Genomic DNA, 20,830 nt, shown 5'->3' with positions numbered 1-20,830 from the left:
ACATCACATACATTGATCTGAACCCAAAGTAAGATGCTAAAGCACTTGTGTTATGAAATTCAGATACAACGAAGGTACCACAAACACCCAGACCCGAGACAATGTAGAAATGTGATTTTTTTACATTGACCCGACCGGGGATCGAACCCGGGACCTCAGAGCTAGCGGCACCTTGAAACCGGTGCGTACGCCACTCGACCACGGAGGTCGTCATATAAATAAGTATTATAATGAAAATACTAGCCTTTATACTTCCCATATCTGGGCACAGACCTCTTCAAGTATAAGGAAGGTTTTGAGCATTGATCACCACGCTAGCTCATTGTTTGTCGATGTCAAATTCTAATATGACTGCACGCATAGCCGAGTGTTTGAGGCTACCACGCCAAACTCACTGTGCGCGTCGTGTCGCGATACGATCCCCGCGTAGGACAAGCGTTTGTATGATCCAAGAATGCTTGTTCTGAGTCTGGGTGTTGTCGTGATTTTGTATGTTTGTGAAACTCCCGCGACACAAGGATTAAGTACCGTAGTGCGGGAGTCGTGTTTAAAGAAAAAAATTGAATCCTAGATAAGATGTTTACCTTCAACGTCTGTCAGTGGTATCTTAAACAAATTAACCAATCAGTAATAGTCTGATACTACCCACATCCTATGTCGAGGAGATGGGAAAAAAATGCGGTGGACAACTCCATTCACTCCCATTAACATGGTGATACGAAAATATGAATATTTCTGGCAGTAGCTAGCGACTCCGCCCCATCAAATATAAACTCACGGGAACAAAAAATCGAAATCGAAAAAATACCTCTGTGGAAAACCAGGCTACAAACTATCTCTATACCAAATTTCGTCCAAATTCGTTCAGTTGTTTTTGCTTGAAAAAATAACAAACATCCATCCATCCTTTGGAACTTTCGCAATTATAATATTAGTAGGACAAGGTATTGCTATTACGATTGCCGAAGATAGATCTCGATGGCGTGCAATTGGGGAGGCCTATGTCCAGGAGTCGACGTATACGGTGATGATGATTATGACGATGATTGTCTAATTTACGGTATGCCTGTTACCTGGTAGGATATCCATAAATTTGAGAGATCTGAAAGCAACTTCTAAAGAAAATCAGTAATTAAGAAATACATTCATTTTACTGAACGGTAACACAATTTCCTTATAATCATTAAAATTTCAATAACAATGTCCCATTAAGAAATCTGTTCAACAATATTCCTAACGATTTAAAAAGAAAGTCCATACATTTAGAAATAAGATATTCTCAAGAAATAACGAGGATAGTTTGTTTCGCTCCAATACCTAAAGAAATGGTTCGGGATTCTGTTCATTATAGATAATGTTCTCTTAAATCCAATTTGTCTATAGGTGAATGAATTATTTGAATAGGAAAATATAAATCCGGTAAAGTGTAAGTCAAAATCGCACTCCAGTCGGGTTCCCCATAAATGGGCTAAAGCAAAATAATTTCTTAGAAAGCTCACCCATTAAATAATCTATACGTCTGTCACCAGCCTTTATCTAATGAATCGTGATAGCTAGATAGTTGAATTTTTCGCAAATGATGGATTTATCATAATATGAGTATTGTGTTGCCCAGGTAACTGGGTTGAGGAGGTCAGATGGCAGTCGCTCCTTGTAAAACACTGGTGCTTAGCTAAATACGGTTAGACTAGAAGCCGACCCCAACATATTTGGGAAAATGCTAGGATGTTGATGATGAGTGACCACTTTTTTTGGCACTGCCACACATTTACCCGGTCGACTCTTTATTTTAGTATGCTTAATTTCCTTTTTTCTTTATATTTCTTTCTTTTTTCATAAATCAGGCCTAGGAAAAGCATTCCACTACCACACAAATGCTTGTCTTACGCAGACTTCGAGCCCGCGACACTTCGCGCTCAGTGAGTTTGTCGTGGTGACCTCAACCACTCGGCTATTTGTACAGTGCTAAGTTACCCAAACCTAATTATCTTTCTCTTCCCCGATCTAGATATAAACTGCTAAAACGTGGAGTGGTCAGTTTTCCATTAATGGTTTCTAAATTGCTTTCTAACTTCCCGGTGCGGTGTAGTTTTCGCGGTTCTATTATATACACAACAAGCTAAACCAGTCAATGCCATGTTGCCATAGTTTAATTTTTCTGGTGAGGAAAAATATTAGGCATGTTACTTACGTAACATTACTTAGAGGCTTCAAAAGTAGATAATAGTCGCACTCGATAACATGTTTTGATATTACAATTTCATGAAAAACAGTCAAAGAGTTTCGGAAGAATATAGTGATTAACATTGTGATACGAGAATTTTGGACAAGCATTTGTCTGATCCACCAATTCTTGTACTGAGTCTAGATGACTTTGTGCATGTGACTTGAATGTTTGTGAAACTCCCCGCGAAAACGATTCAAGCATTAAGGGAGTCTTTAAAAGATAAGAAAAAAAGAGAAAAGTCCTTTCGCCGACCCACATATATGTATATTAAGTAAACCCAAAAATTTAGATATACCTAAATCTTCTAAAGTCTATGAAGGTATTTGAGTAGGGTTACCAATTAGACCTAGACCGTAAATCTCATCTCTCGATATTGTCAATCCGCTGTCTAGTTTACACTGATAAAGGTACTTTAATAAATGTAAGGGCTTTTAGTACGAATGCTATAGAAAAAGTGTTTTGAAAGAAAAAGATTTTCAATGGATCAAATCATAAAAAGCTGCCAATGTGTTTACTGAAAGGAACTGTTTTTGTGGTTCTGTACCCAAACGGTTGCAAAAAGAGAACCCAGTTACTAAGGCTTCGCAGTTTGTCCGTTTGTCTGTCACCAGACGATTAAAACTATAATTAAAAATAATAGATTTTAAAAAATCTAAAAATCCACCTAGGCCCTAGAAAAAATCTAACCTACCTAGTAACGACTGTCGAAGATGTGTAAATATCAGCAGGCACCTACAATTTGACGTACCTTCCGAAACACGGAGATACTCGTCATGACATAGATGGTCACCCATTCTCGGACCGACCGTATCGAGTGTAGCTTAACCTGATCAACTTGTATAGTCCTCCATAATTAATAAGCAAAATTCCCAAAAAATCACAAATTAATCTAACAATGACCTCACGAGATTCACCTACACAATGGTTACATCAACGCTGTTTGTGCTATCGAATTTTTGTCTCAACGTTTACACAAGCAAAAAAGAAAAAACTACCATTAAATAAATACTTAATCTTCATACATAAACAATACATTTAATCCCAACTATTCGAGGCCACACTTGACAAATAATACAAAACGGAGGACATGTCTAAACGTCTGTAACAAACTCTTAAACCAGTAGAGTGCAAGCAAGACAGCTCTATATGTTATAGAGCGCTGTCTTGCTCGCACAAGAGCAATTTTTTTAAGAAGTTATAGTACTGGTAGAACTATCTGGAATAGGGATGATGACTGGGTATAAAAAGAAAAAATCTCATTAGTCCCTCAGTTAGAAAATTGAAAAGTATGAGACACTTATTTTTTCTTTTTTTCAGAAAAACTAGAATTGACAAAGATTAACTAACCGCTTTAAAGTTTAGGAGAGGGGGCTTTTGACGTAACGATAAAGTAAAATTTATACTCAATCGTGACGTAACGCGTAAGTTTCATTCACTGTAATTTATGTTTGCGGGACAAATTAAAAAATACGTATCCATTTCTATACAAAAAAGTACATGACGGACACTGCAAAAAAAATTGTCATCTTCCCTATTAAACGAATGTCTTTGGAGAGTACAAAAAAGGAAGGTTCGAATAAATTGTGTTTTATTATCATTACTTAAAATAATGTTTTGTGAGACGGAGGAATTGTAGGAAAACATTAGTTGTATTGATGTAGGGATATTGTATAGGGATGTTGGAGTGTTACAGTTTTAAAAGTTCATGAGTGTGGGAGTTTTTAGGTTCCGCATAAAAGGATAAAAACGGAAAACTATTTCTGAGGATGTGCTGCCTGTTTTTCGCCAAGTGGATCTCTTGAACTATGTTTAAAATAGAAAAACGCAGATGAAATTTTTGTTGTTGATATAACAACCTAAGGTAAAAATAGAAATTGAGGATACCATCTCAGTCTGCCCGTGACCATGATACCTGCAAAGGTGTCGAAACGTCGGGAACTAAAATCTAAAATTCGTGAAAGTAGTATACCTTATATACCTTGTATACCTTTTATTTTAATTTACTTTTTGTCACTAAAAAATATCTCTCAGAAACATTCAAGTTAGACTGACAGACTTAGAAACAGTGTTCCTACGAATCCGTAAAAATTTGTTGGCATCTATGACTTGACTGATTCCATTAAATAAGTAAATGAAAAACTAATATAAGTGTATTATTTTTCCATTCTTTCAACCAACGCAATAACAAAGGGACTTCACAATTCTCATACGAACTTTCCTTATTATTCCGAACTAGCTATTGCCCGCGACTTCGTCCGCGTGGTTAGAAAATATAAGTTAGGAATTTTTGAACGGTAGCCCTCGAAGATGAATAATTTTCCCTGTTTTTTCCACATTTTCCATTGTATCTTCGATTGTATTAGTCGCAGCGTGATGGTATATAGACTAAAATCTTCCTCAGTGAATGGTCTATACAACACAACACAAGATTTTTTCTATTTGAAGCAGTAGTTCCTGAGATTAGCGCGTTCAAACAAACAAACTCTTCAGCTTTATATATTAGTATAGATTGATTAGTCTAACCAAGCAATTCGTTTCTCCCAATAAAAAAGCCTTGACTCATTTCAAAAACGTGTCGACACTCAACCAATAGCATTTTGTTTTCTACGCAAAACTGTAGACATTCTCGCTCCATTAATCACGCAGTTTATAAAGGGTACAAATATCACTGAATATCGGCCGGAATACGTGAGTGTTCACTTGTTATCTTCGAGAAAGTAATATATAAGGTGTTCTGAAAGTGTTTTTTACAAATAATGTATTGGATGTAGGTAAGTCTTATGTTAAAGGAGTTATTGAAAAAAGAACCACTTGAGCAGAACATAACTAATTACGTCTTCGTGTCGCGGGGGGTCTTCACAAAAATTCTGAGATACAGCATCCTCAAATATTTTGTTTGTTTGGTACGGCACCTACACACTTACTTTGTTACTAGCTTTGCGCCCGCGGCTTCGTCCGCGTCAAGGTCGGTTGCGTTTCCAAGATGACTCTTCAAAATTCTGTGATAAAAACTATTCTATGTTCTTTCTTAAAGTCAACTCTATCTCTGTACCAAATTTCATTTAAATCAGTTCAGTGGTTTAGACGTGAAAGCGTAACAGACATACAGACAGTCAGACAGACTGATAGTCAGAATGAATTACTTTCGCATTTATAATATTAGTAGGGATACTAGGGAAGTAGAAATCGTTCTATATAATAATAATCATTTTGTAAGCGGAAAGACAGCGTGCTGCTGGGCAGTTTGTTGCGCCGTTTCTTCTCTCACAGCAAAAGCACTTAGGAAGCGGTGAAGGGTGAGCGAAACTGGGTGCTGTCCAATGTAATCTGACCTTCAAAAAGAGCTACTTAGTAGCCTAAGTTGAATAAATGACTTTTGATTTGATTCTAGTCACATGCACAAAGACACCCAGACTCAGGACAAGCATTTGTTAATCACACAAATGCAAAACAGGATTGACAGAATTGCCATCTGCTGCCGCGTCAGCTCATGATTAACGACTCCGGTTTAGTCCGAAACTGGTCGTCCAATCCCTATAATTACGCGTGAGAAAACCGTCCAAAAGTAAGATAGGACGTTCACTTTTTATTTAATGGATGTCGCATCATTCGGTGACGATTAAATAAAAAGTTACCATCCAAATTCAAATTATTTATTTGCGAATTATTTGTTGACATAAAGATATTATAATAGTAAATGGTATCTATACTAATATATAAAGCTGAAGAGTTTGTTTGAACGCGCTAATTTCAGGAACTACTGGTTCAAATTGAAAAATTCAGTGTTCAATAGATCATTCCTCAAGGAAGGTTTTAGGCTATAAACCATCACGCTGCGACTTCTACGAGCGAAGATACAATGGAAAATGTGGAAAAAACAGGGTAGATATAAATCATAACTTATATCATCTAACCACGCGGACGAAGTCGCGGGCAACAGCTAGTTACCATATAATATTATTCTGACTTTCAGAATGTTATGTAAGCTAAAAAATAAGACATTTAAACAAAATCTTATTAACCTACCTATGAAGAACATATTTAAATAACTTTAAATTTGTAAATTAAGATACAATATTATACAACAATTTGATGATAGTAAAATTATTAATAATTTCCATAATCTTAGTGATTATGGAAGCAATAAATACACTATTAATTTGGCAGATACAAGCGACTATTTGTAACACACGACTGTTTCAGCTGTCGACTAATAAATGTCACAGTTTGATATCCAAAATGTCTGCCGCGTTGTAAATTATAGCGTTATTCCCTTGGGATAGTGTGTATTTGGTTAGAATATGGATAATGTTTAACTGAGTTTATAATTTTAAATGACTGGACGGATAGCCGAGTATTTAAGGTCACTAGTACAAACAACTTTACACGACGTATCGCGAGTTTGAACCTCACGTAGGACAAGTATTTGTGTGATCTACCAATATAAATAAATGCGGACAACATCACATACATTGTTCTGAACCCAAAGTAAGTTGCTACAGCACTTGTGTTATGGAATTCAGATACAACGAAGGTACCACAAACAAGCAGACCCGAGACAATGTAGAAATGTGATTTTTTACATTGACCAATGCTTGTCCTAAGTCTTGGTGTCTTTGTTTATGCGCCTTGAATGTTTGTGAAACCCTCCGCGATACAAGGATGAAATGTCTTACTGCGGGAGACGTTTTTAAAAAGAGCGAAAGCGAAATGATTAATGTAATGAGATGGCGATCTGGATTTATCCAGAAGCTCCCAGAAAATACTAGACTGAAGAATAAGACATGAATTTTGAGTTATCTAAATCTGTTTTTGACCTAAACACAAGACAAAACTGATCCAACTTTTATTAGGTACAAAAATACAGCAGTCAACTCCCCCTATTTTCTTGCCCAAAACGTATCCACTGAAATTCACGATAAACTATGTTCAACTTCCAACTATTACCATCAGATAAACATGCTACCTCAAAACAAATCGTTTGGCACTGTCCAATGATTCTATCTACATTCAAAATAGGTACCTAGATAGGAATCAAACGGGTTTGGAGCCAAATTTTACATCAATAGCAGAGGAACATGGGTGGGTTTTTATCAGTAGCTGTCTGACACTCCCTTCTGCTCAATCCAAAGTGGAAGGAGTCATTTCATGATTAGCCATTCGGAAAAAAAGAAGCTACATAAAATGTTTCTCAATATGCCTGATAGTTATATACCTTGCTACTCAAATTTCTTACAAGCAAACAAAAAAAGGTAACAAAATCAATTATTTTCTTTAAAAAAATGTATTTTCCACAATTATAAATGACAGTGCCATTAATTTTTCTCACGTTTTTATACACTCACTTTCTTGTTTGTCGCTCCGGTTGGATTTTTGCCACCCATTTTTGAGACACTTGCCGATGAGTTAGCAGGCTGAAATTTTCAGTGTAGCTTTAACCTAATTACAATGCAATTTACAACTATAAAACAGCTGAACCAATGTTGAAAAAAATTTAAAGGAGTGACTATTTATTCTACATTGGGTTCTTATTTTTAGGACATAGGACAAAACGCGGATTTTTAGATTTCTTAAATCTATTAATTATTTTTAGGTGCTTTCGATACTGTTATCACTCATATCATCATACGTCGCGTCAACTATACTATGAGCAAAGCTTGTATTATTCTGACTGTAACGGTAACCCAATGATAAAACTCATTACGTCAAATCATCGCCCACCCACCATGAAATCTTATTTCAAACAAATGACTCTCCAGGGAAAACTGAAAGTTTCAGATTTTCCTGGTTTATCCCAATTAGAAAATATCCTTGGGAAGCGAAAATCGGGTTCATCCATGGGAATAAAATTTGGTCTTGAGATCAAGTTTATAAGTTTGTGATAAAAACAAACTGAATAAAGATCGTGAAGTAGAGGGTTCTGTATAAATAGGCTAAAGAAATAGAGAAAATAATCTTGAGGGTACCAAGGCCTTGAGAGCAAATTATTAGTTGTGATAGACAACAGAAATATATGATTTGTAATATGTCAAAGTTTCTACTTCCTAGCTATCACGTACAGCCTGGTGACATGCGGTGAAACAGACCGAAAAGATTTAATAGATAACAGGAGTCCTTTTTAACTCGTTATATAGTCAATCCTAAAGCCGCTTTGAAATTGTAAATAATTAACAGATTAAAAAAATCTAAAGACCCTCGTTCTTAAATGTCACTCCATTATGATTTTATCAAAATCGGTCCAGCCGTTTTTATAGTTGTGAATTACATTATCATCGAGTTTAAAAATACCCTGAAAATTTCAGCCTGCTAACTTATCGGGAAGCAATCAAACAAGAAAAGTGAATGTATGAAAACGTGGGCAAAGAGAAAGAGATAGCAATCTTAACCTTAAAAACATGCTTCAGCCCGAAATGAAGCAAAAAACACATACAGAAAACATTGTTCGTATCGTCATAGCTACGTTGGCAAAGGAAAAGAATCCATTTTGAATTAGGTAAGTAGACAATGACTAAACAAATTCAAGAGCCCTTTACGAAAATTGCATTATTCAACCCTATTCGTCTTGTCATATTTTCGCTTACAATATGAAAGTCAGTTCCTTTATTGTATTCCTAACCCATGTCAAAAGAAGTATTTCTGGTAGGCTGAAATTTGGGCAAGTGCAAGACGGACTGTTTATATTGATGGTTCCGTACAAAACGGATTATGAAAAAATGGGGAAAATATATTGATCAGGATTATTGTCAAGGATTGCATAACCTTGATTCCTGTTTTTATAATTTCCTGCTGAAGCGAAAACAAACGTATATAATTATTACTTGCGAATATTAAATCTACCTAGATTGTCCTAGGCAAGGACCGAAGCCGAATCGAAAATTAAAAGTGGGTGAAATAAAATAAAGTGAAACATTCTAAAAAAAGAAAAAATGTCTTCCCGTAATTTTTGTCGTGATGAGTGTTTATTGTTTCTTTATATTAATAAGGTTTTTATGAATTACGAAGGCTGAAAATTTATTAGGGCTGATAGCAAAAATCCTCATGTAATTATGTCTAAAATTAAAAAAATCAAACTCTAGTAAATCTGCAACTTTATTTCATCATTATAACTCGCAAAATACCTTTTGCAGAATCGCTGTCAAATGACCAGTTACACAAAACTAATTTAACACCCCTTTTACAAAATTATTGGTAACCCATGCCTCCGCAAATTAGATTACACTGCTATCACCCAATTAAACTCCATTCTGAGAACTCCCTTCTATATTACACATCTTACGATTTAATATCATCATATCCTTACCGTTTCCTAAAACGTGTGACGTAATAGCCATAGCTATAGAACCCGCCCGGCGGGAGCGACTAATGCAATTTGCAAATTGAACAGGTCGAAATTTAGACGTACTGAATTTCAGCGCTTGCTATGAAGTTCCCTTGTACAGCAAACTGGATTACTTATGGGATATTTCATGATGGATTTCGACACCCATTGGAATTCAATATAATTATGTTGACATTTGCGTGGTTGACCTTAAATCATTTGGGTGAGTTGCGATGCATTGCCAAGCAAGTGTGATTCCGACCCGGGACACAAAGAAGCAAACAAATAGGTTGGGTGCCAAATATATTCGTCACCTACTAAAAAAACCTTTGCTTAACTGCGAGCTTTATTTTTGTTATAGCAACAACAAAAATACAACAACTGTGAGCCTTTCCGATATCTACTCAGAAATACGGTACCGTTTTCACACTTTGCGTACGGAAATAAAAATAGGTAAAGTGGTAAGACAGTTATATCGACCGACTGACTAATGTTCTTTCAAATTCATGTACGCTTTACAAAGCAATTATCGCTCACAAAAAACAGAGAAGGAAAACATTGTGAGGAAGCAGTATAGATAGGAATTTGATTTTTTCAAGGGATTTTTATGACATGTTTAGTCTGACACCAGGTTGATAGTCAACTTTCAGGTACCTGTTCCTTCATATACCGGGTGATCCGCCAACAGTCAAGTCACATGCACAAAGACACCCAGACTCAGGACAAGCATTCGTAGATCACACAAATGCTGGTCCTACGCGGGGATCGAACCAACACGTCGTGCAAAGTCGGTTTGGCGTGGTGACTATCGGCTATCCGTGCAGTCTTTTGCAAACAACCTTGAAAAGGACTACATAAAGAAGGGGTTTATTCCCAATAGTTCCGTGGTCCAGTTCCGTGACGGAACTACTGGGAAGTTTTTTTCCCACTAGTTCCGCGGAACTACTGACACACATATTTTTGTCCATTTTTGCCCATTAGTTCCGTTACTAAATAAGTATCGAAAACAAGTACAGTCATACATATCAATTGTTAATAATAAGGTTTATTCCTATAAATATTTAGGGATAAAATCGTCAATTTACGTTTGTGCAGATTATTAAATAATGCAACGGTTTAATCACGCGTATTTATCGGGGGTGCCTGACTAGTTTCTAGACAGCGATCCCGCCGCGTCAGCTCATGATTAGGGATTCCGGTTGGTTCCGAAACTGGTCTGGCGATCCCGATAAATACGCGTGAGTAATAAACACTTAATAATGAATCAGTCTCACGACAGTTATTATAAAAATATTTGTGCAGATGTAATTAGTTATCAGCAAAACCCTTCGCAGTTCAGATATTTAACGCAGATGCCGTTTAAACAAAATTAGGAGTAGCGATAAACGGGGCGTATGTGAACAAATACTTACTCGTTAAATATGAGGGCTGGTGTTTGGGAGAAGCGGTTAGCGAAGCACTTGATATATTTTAAATTCCATACCTAAAGGGTAAGAGGGGAAACTGAGGCTCCGCTATTTGTCTTTTTATATGACTGTAATGATGTGATAGCTGGACAATGAAATTTATACAAATGATGTATTTTAGACGCATATTTTTATTTTAAACACTTGTAATGTAAAAAATTTAAAACAATTACATTAAATCATAAATGGTATTGATTAAACCAAAAATGTAGGTCTAAAGGCCTAAAGTTGCCTAAGTCAGGCTTATGATAAAATTAACTTAGTCCTAAAGTTCGGCTGGGGGCCATTGCGGGTCATTTAGCTTAGGCAATACTTAAAACTAAGTCCGATTGCAAAGTTATTTTAGGACTCAAGTAATTTTCAGTGGATGAGTATCGAAGACATATATTACAAACATATTTCCTATTACATTACCCAAAAAATATGCTGTTAAATATCCATGCTATTTTTATGGAGTCAGATTGCCTGGGCCTCCAAAACCGAGAACACCAAGGATAAGAAGGTTCTTACGAAAAGCATTTGTGTGATCGACGAATGCTTGTCCTGAGTCTGGGTGTCTTTGTGCATGTAACTTGAATGTTTAAGGTCATATCATCCAAATAGTGCCTGAGAGAACATTTCCAAAAATGTAAGATTAAACAATTGTTAATGATTAAATGATCAATAAGAGTTAGTGGCTTGATAAGACTGAAAGTTTTCGTGAAAACTTAAGGAAGAAGGGTCCTTGTATATAATTGAATTAAACTGGATGAGGAAAGCGGAGTTCCAGTAATTGTGGCGCAATTTTAGGGCTGCCTAGCAGTGAACTGCCCTAGGTTTACCAATTTACAAACAAAACAAAATACAGACGAATTGAGCACCACCTCCTATTTGAAGTTGGCTGAAAGTCGCGTCAAACTTCAATACAGTTTGGCCATCCTTCACAATAACATAATGCTAAAACAATAGTCCAGTCTAATCAATAACATTCCCAATTCTCAAGCGACGAAACTTTTTTAGAAAGGGATGGGTAGTCGTTCTGTCTCGCATCACCGAACTTTGGATGTAAGTCTGAGATGACTAAAATATTCAGCGTCACTGAAACAATTGCCTGGAACTTTTGGCTTCTGAAATTGTTAATTTTATGGTACGATATAGTCATGTGCTGGAAAGATCAGAGAGTTTATTTCTCTATCGCTATCACCTGTAAACGAGTATTGAAATTGTGGAAGATAGACACTGTTTGGTGTTTTGTAGCGCATTAAATTGTCTTACTTCATCTTCGGCCTAGCCTTTTCCCAACTATATTAGGGTCGGCTTCCAGTCTAACCGGTTTCAGCTAAGTACCAGTGTTTTACAAGGAGCGACTACGTATCTGACTTCCTCAACCTGGGCAACACGAAACCCCCTAGTTAGACTGGTTGTCAGACTTTAAAGCTTTTGACTACCTGTAACGAATGAATTGTCGTTCTTGTCAATTATTAATCATTTTCTAATGGATTTCAAGAAGGAGAAAGTTTTCAATTCGTCTGTATTTTTTCTTTGGTTGCCTCTAAACATAAGACTGGATGAACCGATTTTGTTGATTCTACTCTTATTTAACGAGAAGTATTTGTCCCCTTTGTGCTGATCCCAACAAATGTTTATCAAATTTAGCTGTTGTGTTTATTTGAGCAAGAGACAAAGGAGAATGGCATAAACTAAGAGAAGCTTTGTCCAGCTGTGGACTGCGCTAGTGAGTTGATTGATTGAATCACAGCCACCTTTTTAATGGTGATATACAACTGTCCTCATCAAAATATTGTGCTTGAATGGGAATCGAACTCACATCGAACAACCTCCACTTTACCACTACTCCTACTGGTTTCTCAGATTCAAGATCACCACTACGGCTTTTAACATCAGGATGTAACCTCTGACTCTTCCAACTTGCGCTAAACCCCTTGAACTAATAAAGTAGGTGCTAAGCTTCGCAACAGCTGTTCCTGACGGTCCACAGCCAACAAATAACATGGTTCTATTTAAACTGGTTTACTTTAATGATCAACAACAGATGTTTGTCCACTCGTAATGTTGGTCATTTATGGGAATTTTTGTTTTGAGTTTTTAATTAAATCAGAGATTTGTTGAGGTCAGTTTGTATCAGATTATTTGAGTAGGACGATGTAAAGTATTTTTATTTTGTTTATTTAATAATAGTTTCAGAACCTTGACAGTAAAACTTTTACTTATCACAGCTTTTAAATGGGTTGACCGATTTAAATCAAACACATCCAAAAACCTTCAGCTCTAATACAAAATACACTAAATTGCAATTGCTCAATCCGATCGGGAGAAATGCAGTACAGAAATATTGTATTAAGTGTATAAAACACTAGTTGATATTCAAAGAGTGTTGCTTAGTAGCCTTATTTGAATGAATGAATTCGATTTCGATTGTGATAAACTTCATCGTTCATGAATCCAAGTAATAATATATATAATGGTCAAATCAAGAAGGTATCAATAATTAAATGATGTAACGGTTTACTCACGCGTATTTATCGGGGTAGCCCGACTAGTTTCGGACCCAACCGGAGTCCTTAATCATGAGCAGACGCGGCGGGATGATTAAGGACTCCGGTTGGGTCCGAAACTAGTCGGGCTACCCCGATAAATACGCGTGAGTAAACCGTTACATCATTTAATAATGAATCAGTCTCACGATAGTTATTATAAAAAAAAGGTATCAATAAGTTTTACTCTCCTTAAAAACTTTACCACATTACCTACCAATGGGACTTTTGGACAATTTATTTCTTCATATCTTACAACCTGTAGTCTCTTACAACCTATACCATACGTCACCAGCTAATAAACTCGACAGCTGCTATTGACAAATTACCTTGCTCTGATAATATTACAGAATATCCCAAATTTTATGGACATCAATTTGTATCAGTTAGGTCGAACTGTTTTTTGGGAAGTGACAACAGCCTGGTCGTTTTGAGGGACGAAAACGATTTGGATGAAGTGGTAAAAAGAGGTTCTTAAATGATTTTGGGATAGGTTGGGTTGTAGATTATGAAACGATGGAGTGAAAATGGTAAAAATATGACCGAAAAATTGGGTATGTTTTCGGCATAACAATTTTTTTTTTGAGAATGTCTACTGAAAAGATAATGCACTTTAGAAAAAAAAATGGATAATGAGTAATTAATTTATATCACAATAACCATTAAATACCTCAACCGATTTAAGGGAATAATTCTAGTCAATCCCTCATAATTTGGTACTTACATACTTCAGAAATTGACGTACAATCAACTTATTTTATGGTTACTTGGTGTCAAAATTCAAACCGCCCAGGCCTGTGACGAGATTTTACGCACTCTTGAAAAATATGAATAATTCATAGATAATGTTGTTTTCCCCTACCGTTTTCTGCAAATAATAATAAATTGTAACCTTGTCTTAATTTCTTTCAATTATGTTAGTTTAGTTGGTATATCTTACAACCAAAATTAAGAGTAACTTAATTTATTCGAATTAGCCTTTGGTAACCTATTTCGATTAAATGACTGAGATGCACTTTTCAGAAGAACAAAATACAATGGACAAAACCGACATTTATTTTAGTCTGCCCACCCTTATCCTACTAATATTTTCACCTCCACAGTTTGGATGTATGGATGTTTTATTCAGATATCACGCAAAAACCACTGAACGGATTAAGACGAAACTTGGTACACAGATAGTTTATAATCCTTTTTTTTAACCCATTTATCCCGATTTTATGATGCCGTGGGAACAGGAATTTTCGAAATGTAACCGCGGGCAATAGATATTAATTCATATTTCTCTCTAAATAAGTGTAATAAAATAAAACACAATCAATCAGGCTGATAATATCATCAATGCTTTACACGTCCAACCGAGATTCCAACTTATAGAAATTCATCTTTCACCCTAACGTGATATTTTCAATATCGTAGACATTACTCATATTATTTAAGCTTTCTGACAGCTTTTTGAAATTGCGCTAAATCTCTAAAGCTAATATATATTGTATGTCTGTAACAGCTGGTGCTGACGGCTCTCAACTCCTAAATTACCTGGCTTTTGTTTGAGGGAACTTTAGGCAGTGTCTAAAATTAAGTTTGAAAATTTAGAGGTAGATGGGGTAGTAGATTAAGTTAGGAATATTTTTATTGAAGAAAATAGTCAAGAAATCATTAGTGTATTATTATGTCGTGGTGGTCTTTCGGTTCTGTATGGCTTTGTACACATGGGCTGCAGATTGGATATCAACGCAGTCAAATACCAATGTGAGTTCTTGAATGTTAGTTACGTTTTTATAATTTCTCAGATACATATGACAGGTTCGTATGTATAAAATTCTAAATCTTATTTTTGTCTCACTACAGATTTAGATTCATAATAAATATTCATAGTTTGATTGTCCATACTTTTCTACAAAGAGACTTAACTTGACTGTTATTAAAACCCCTAAAGACACAAATATTGAATTAGTCAATTAAGCTCAATTAAGGGCCGATTTTACAATCGCCAGATAACTTTTATTTGACAAATATGTTAGACGTTTTGACAGCTTTTGTATAAAAAATATGTCAAACGGCCATATTTATTCCTCAGATAAAAGTTAATTGATGATTGAAAAACCGGCCCTAAAAGTAACTAAAATTTCAATATAATTTTCAATCCAAAAGCCGTAATAAAAATACATCTAAAAACACCCTATTACAAGATGCAAATGACAAAAATCTCAAACCTCTACATTTAAGTACAAAGGCGTTCCTCCAGGGACTATTCTGGGGCCGGTATTATAACGAACCTTATGACCGAGCTATTATCATGCTTCTAACATTCCGCCCTATATAATTCAATAAAGCCTGCATATTGTATCGGGGAGGCAATTAGCATTCCCTTTTCCGTTTCCGTCGGAATGTATTATTTAATTTGGTTTCGCTTTGGCTTCTGTTTTTTTTCTGGATGTTAAGTGCAGGAAGAGTGGAATGTGTGTGTCGTTTTGAAATGTGTTCGTGTTTTTGTGTTTTTGGTATCTTGATGTTTTTTGAGGCCACTGGACGGACAAGTTATTGTTTAAATTGCTAAGTACTTTGATCTAAAAAAATATTTAAGTCTATCAAGTAATAGTCCAAGATACATTTTAACATTTTGCCTTAACATGAAAAAAAACTGTAAGAGCGAGTCAGGTTTTTGTGCAAACCTATTTACTCATCAAATATGACCGTAAAAATAAATTAGTAAAGAAAAGAATAATTTATTTAACAACAGTTGGAACACACCATTACACGTTGTTATAGCGGTATCGAAACACATATTTCCATTTTAACTATCTAGCTATCGCGGTTCATGAGATACAGCCTTGTGACAGACGGACGGACAAAAGTACAGGTAGAGATTCCTCAGTAATTGGCTACCGTTTTTATCCTATAGGTACGTACATATAGGATAAAAACGATAAGTTCATTAGAAATCAACCCCAACTTAGCAAACAAAAAAAAATAGTACCTACATTTTACCCTCAATTAAATTTTTTAAGCAAATAACTACTCAATCCCGTATTCACTAGAAACTGTGAAACAACAGAATATATATAAAGCAATCCAAATCAAATCCAAAAATCAAAATACATAAAACTACCACCTTACTCCGATTTCAAGTCGACCCAAATCCTTATTCCAGTGCAAAATATTTTTACATCAAAAATAGATATTTTCGTACATCTTCTAGGAGTAAGTTCGCTCCATAAATATGTGGTATAAGACCATATCTGTTACGTATCTTCATCACTGGTAATAGGATTTGCGAGTGACAGATGTGGGTAGGAATGGTTTTCGCCTGAGTATGAATGTGATATGGAGCCACGCGCGAGACATGCGCTTGAAAAAAAATCATCGTTAGGCATTTTGAAAAACTTTTTACCGCACGATAAGATAGTTTTCAAGTTTCCGTTTCATTTGATTCATATTTTTCGTTCATCTATATTTTTGTACCAATCAATTACATAATCATCTCGCCTGTTGGTTAGCTTGTTGGCCCTGACTGCTATACTGGAGGACATAGATTTACATGATCACAAAATGATCATGCTCATCATACAAAAATTTGTATGATGAGCATGATCATTTTGTTCTGGTCTGGGTGTAATTTATCTATCATTTGTATGTATTTAGAAATATATAAATATGTTTGCCCGTTGTGTAGTACTCATAATACAAGCTTTGCTTAGTTTGAGACTAGATGGCGCTGTGTGAAAGTTGTGGAATCTTTATTATTTATTTATTTAATTTTTAAAACCTTAAACTGTTCTTCCTACGTTACGTACTTCAAAATTAAGTATTATCGCAGTGATCGTCAGTTAAAATCTATCGCAGTAACGTAATGCCTTCGTAGAAAAGGTCTTTTGCCGTAACGTGCATTCGAAATTTTGTTCCATAGCATTCATCGATATTTTTTTCGAAATTCCGTTTTCTACTTGGTTACATTCATACTCAACGCCTGCAAATCTCATACATACATATGTACGACACGGTTCTTCACTTTCGCTCGATCGCTCCCGGCGTCGCTAATAGACAGTGATTCGGCCCAATTTACGATCTCACTACAATAACTTTAGTATAGGCGCCATTTTTGTTATTTTCGCGGTTAAATTTGTAAGAGAGTGGAAATTGGAGTTGTTTTTTTGGAGTTATGAGTATATTGCCACTAACGACATCGAGGTATCATTTAAAGTCATAATATGAATCTTTTCGCAAACGGAAGGTGTTTCAAATTATTGTTATGATATTAATCTAGAATTAAGGTTTTATTATAAGGAAAGAAAAGAAAGAAAATATATTTATTTGTGCTAAAAAAGTGACGCATACACACAAAAACAAATAAATTAAAATAGAAAATAGAAGGGGGAAAGTATGCGTCATATTAACACAAAACGGCCGTTGCTCAGCATAATGCTGAGCTATGATGCTAAGGCTATTTGCATGTGTTAACTAACGTCGTAATGAGGTGGTTCTCAATTCGATTTTATGTTTTTATTTTGCTACCTCTGAACTTCGTACTGGATGAACCGATATGTTCATCCTGTTTAATTTAACGAGAAATAGCTGTCGTTTGGTCCAATAAGTACATTAAGTTCAGCTTAGTAGGTTTTTTATCTAAAGCCTGGTATATTTGGTTTTTAAAACAATATTGTAACCTCTGAACATTTCAGTCATTAACTAAACATTGTACACAATTTTTAATACTTAAAGAAATAACATACCTACAAAATTGGACATCAAAATCAAAAAGTACCAAAAACCACAAAACAATAACTCCATACAATTTCCATACAACATTCCCATTCACACAAAATAAGAAAGCCACACCAAAATATTTTAACGCCAACGGAAATGACTGTTATATGGGTTACGTAAATACCATGACAAATTGGCCTCAAAACCACCATCTACAAAACTACGACTTCATTCAATGAGAGAGCGAGAAAGCGCTCTACAGATATATCTATCTATCTCTTTCCCACACAACACTTATATTCTTCCATTACTTGGTAGTATTGTCCTTGGTATTTAATGGTTTTTTGTAAGCTCTATTCATATAGATATATGTAGAGTCTTCGGTTATGATTAACTGTCTCCATAATTTTGTGTAGATAGGTAAATAATTGAAGGTAGAGGAATTGGGTAAAAGTGTCTTTGAATTAATAATGAGAGTCATTTGGTAAGTGTACTATTGATGGGTTAAGGTTATGAGTGATAGCAGAAAAGGTTTTTTTGATATACGATTTGATCATTGAAGAATTTTTAAGGTTGAGTGCAGGATAAAATGAAGCCCTATACAGTTATAAAGACGCCGTAGTGTGTCCGTTTGTAACAAAGGTGTCTCATGAATAGTGGTAGATCAAAATTATTAAAGATGATTTATTTCCAACACTGCACCAATTCTGAGGATTTAGTTAATATTCTTCTACTGCTATTAGTTGCATAGTATTATATCTAAAGGTTCCGCTTAAAAATAATGGAAGACCAAAAAAATGGTCCCCTATCAAATTAATGACCATACCTGTCGTTGCTTTACTTAGATTATTAAGTGAGCTATGAATAAAAACGTGAACCGAAATACATTCTGTGTCTAATAGGTATCCATTTGTATAGTATATCAAAAAAATGCAGTTAATATCCTCTTTTTAAATATGTTTTTCCATTAAAACGAACGCCACATTATAGGAAAAGGTTTAATATATTAAAACCCGCCGATTTTACAAAACGTATTTTCTAATTAAGTTATAATCATTATAATTCTGACATCGACCTTTGTAAGCGGTTGGCCTAAACCCAACCCTTGTTAATACAAGTAAATGTGATAAAACTTAGCCCTCGATAATAACGGCTTTAAATTGAGATTTGACACAAAATTATACCTTTCAAATTACAAACATGCGGGTCTATCCATTTTAAGCATTTTGTAATTACAATAATGGCTTCGTAAATCGTGTTTTTCAACTATGAAATAAAACTTTACTTGACCTGCTTTAACTTCAAACAACGCCATCTGTCGTCAGTAGTATGAATTATACGAATGTCGTGTTGTAGAGTACAAACTATTATTCTAGTCACAGTTTGTGCCGAGAGATGGCAGTAAAAGATGATAAAAATCTTCCTAATTTTTATTTTTATGAAATCCAAATAATATATAGACAACCAGCGCCTTGTCAGGATGTTAAATCTTTTTTCATACACTTTTATAGTCTAAAAATAACGTATATTTGAATTAATTTTAATATTTATTTACAATTTTACAGTGTTAAATATTTACAGCCGATGCCGATGAATATTTGATGCCTTGATTAAATTATTGTTTATCTTTTTTTTTTATATATAGCAAAATATGATTGTGCTGTAAATATTTAACACTGTAAAATTGTAAATAAAATAACTAATTTTAAGGACTTTTTGAAGCTTGTCTTCCACACGTTTAATTCACAATATAAAACTGTATAAGTACTATATTCCAAGATACAAATAAAATAACGGGTTTTCCTTTCTATTCCAGAGCCGATCAGTCTTCCTCTGATGGAGGAAGAGAGAAAAATACAAGCAGGTTGAATGGATTCCTGAATTTGAAGACACCTCTCATCAGCACCAAGACTCTGGGGTAAGTTTAGTTTTAAGTGTAGTATGTATTTGCAACTATTATTGTATTTAAAATGTGTAATCTCTTATAGGTACTTAAAACGGACAGTTTCTTAGCTCTCACCTATTGTGGGGACCGAGAAAATAAATGGAATTAAATCAACATTTAAAGAAAGCTACGTTAATATACCTACTTTTCATAAGAAAAAAAATGCTATTGTTTTTATTTATAACGTTACAACTTAAGGAAAACATTATTCCTAAGAACTTGTATGCGCGCCATCTACTTTCAAATCACTAAACTACATCGAAGCGGTATAGTACGTTAGTTCTACAACGCGCAACAGATGGCGTTAGGCATGTTTTCTCAATTGTCTGTTTTACGTTACGGTTCTTTGTTTTGTTTGATAAGAGTTACTTTCTATAAAAAACAATATTGGCGATGATGTATATCATCTGTTTAAAAATTTTATTCAGTACTTTGATGGAAGAAACAGAGGTTGGCTATTAATGATTTGGTTACGTAATGTGACCGAACACGTTCGTCACGAAAATGATTGGATGTTCTTATACTCTTGTCATTTGCAATGCAAGCCACATTTTTTCCTCCTACTGGCCTGTTTTTCTCTTTCACCCAGTTCAATATTGTGCTAAGATGGGCCTTCGCTTTTGTTTCATGTGA

General features: G+C 35.1%; 1 protein-coding gene across 4 annotated transcripts in view; it reads left to right on the top strand.

Annotated features, from left to right (window-relative positions):
• LOC113502550 (synaptotagmin-7) overlaps positions 1–20,830 on the top strand; it is a 507,062-nt gene that overhangs the window by 177,740 nt on the left and 308,492 nt on the right. For all 4 annotated transcript variants that reach the window (XM_026884161.1, XM_026884159.1, XM_026884160.1 and 1 more), the window contains one exon: positions 20,069–20,170. In XM_026884161.1, the coding sequence (XP_026739962.1) occupies positions 20,069–20,170 (102 nt within the window). The remainder of the gene's footprint in view (positions 1–20,068; positions 20,171–20,830) is intronic.

The sequence above is a fragment of the Trichoplusia ni genome, chromosome 17 (genome assembly GCF_003590095.1).
Source record: "Trichoplusia ni isolate ovarian cell line Hi5 chromosome 17, tn1, whole genome shotgun sequence".
Classification (NCBI taxonomy): Eukaryota; Metazoa; Arthropoda; class Insecta; order Lepidoptera; family Noctuidae; genus Trichoplusia; species Trichoplusia ni.
Note: the sequence above shows the minus strand (reverse complement) of the source record. Positions and strands in the feature narration are given on the sequence as shown.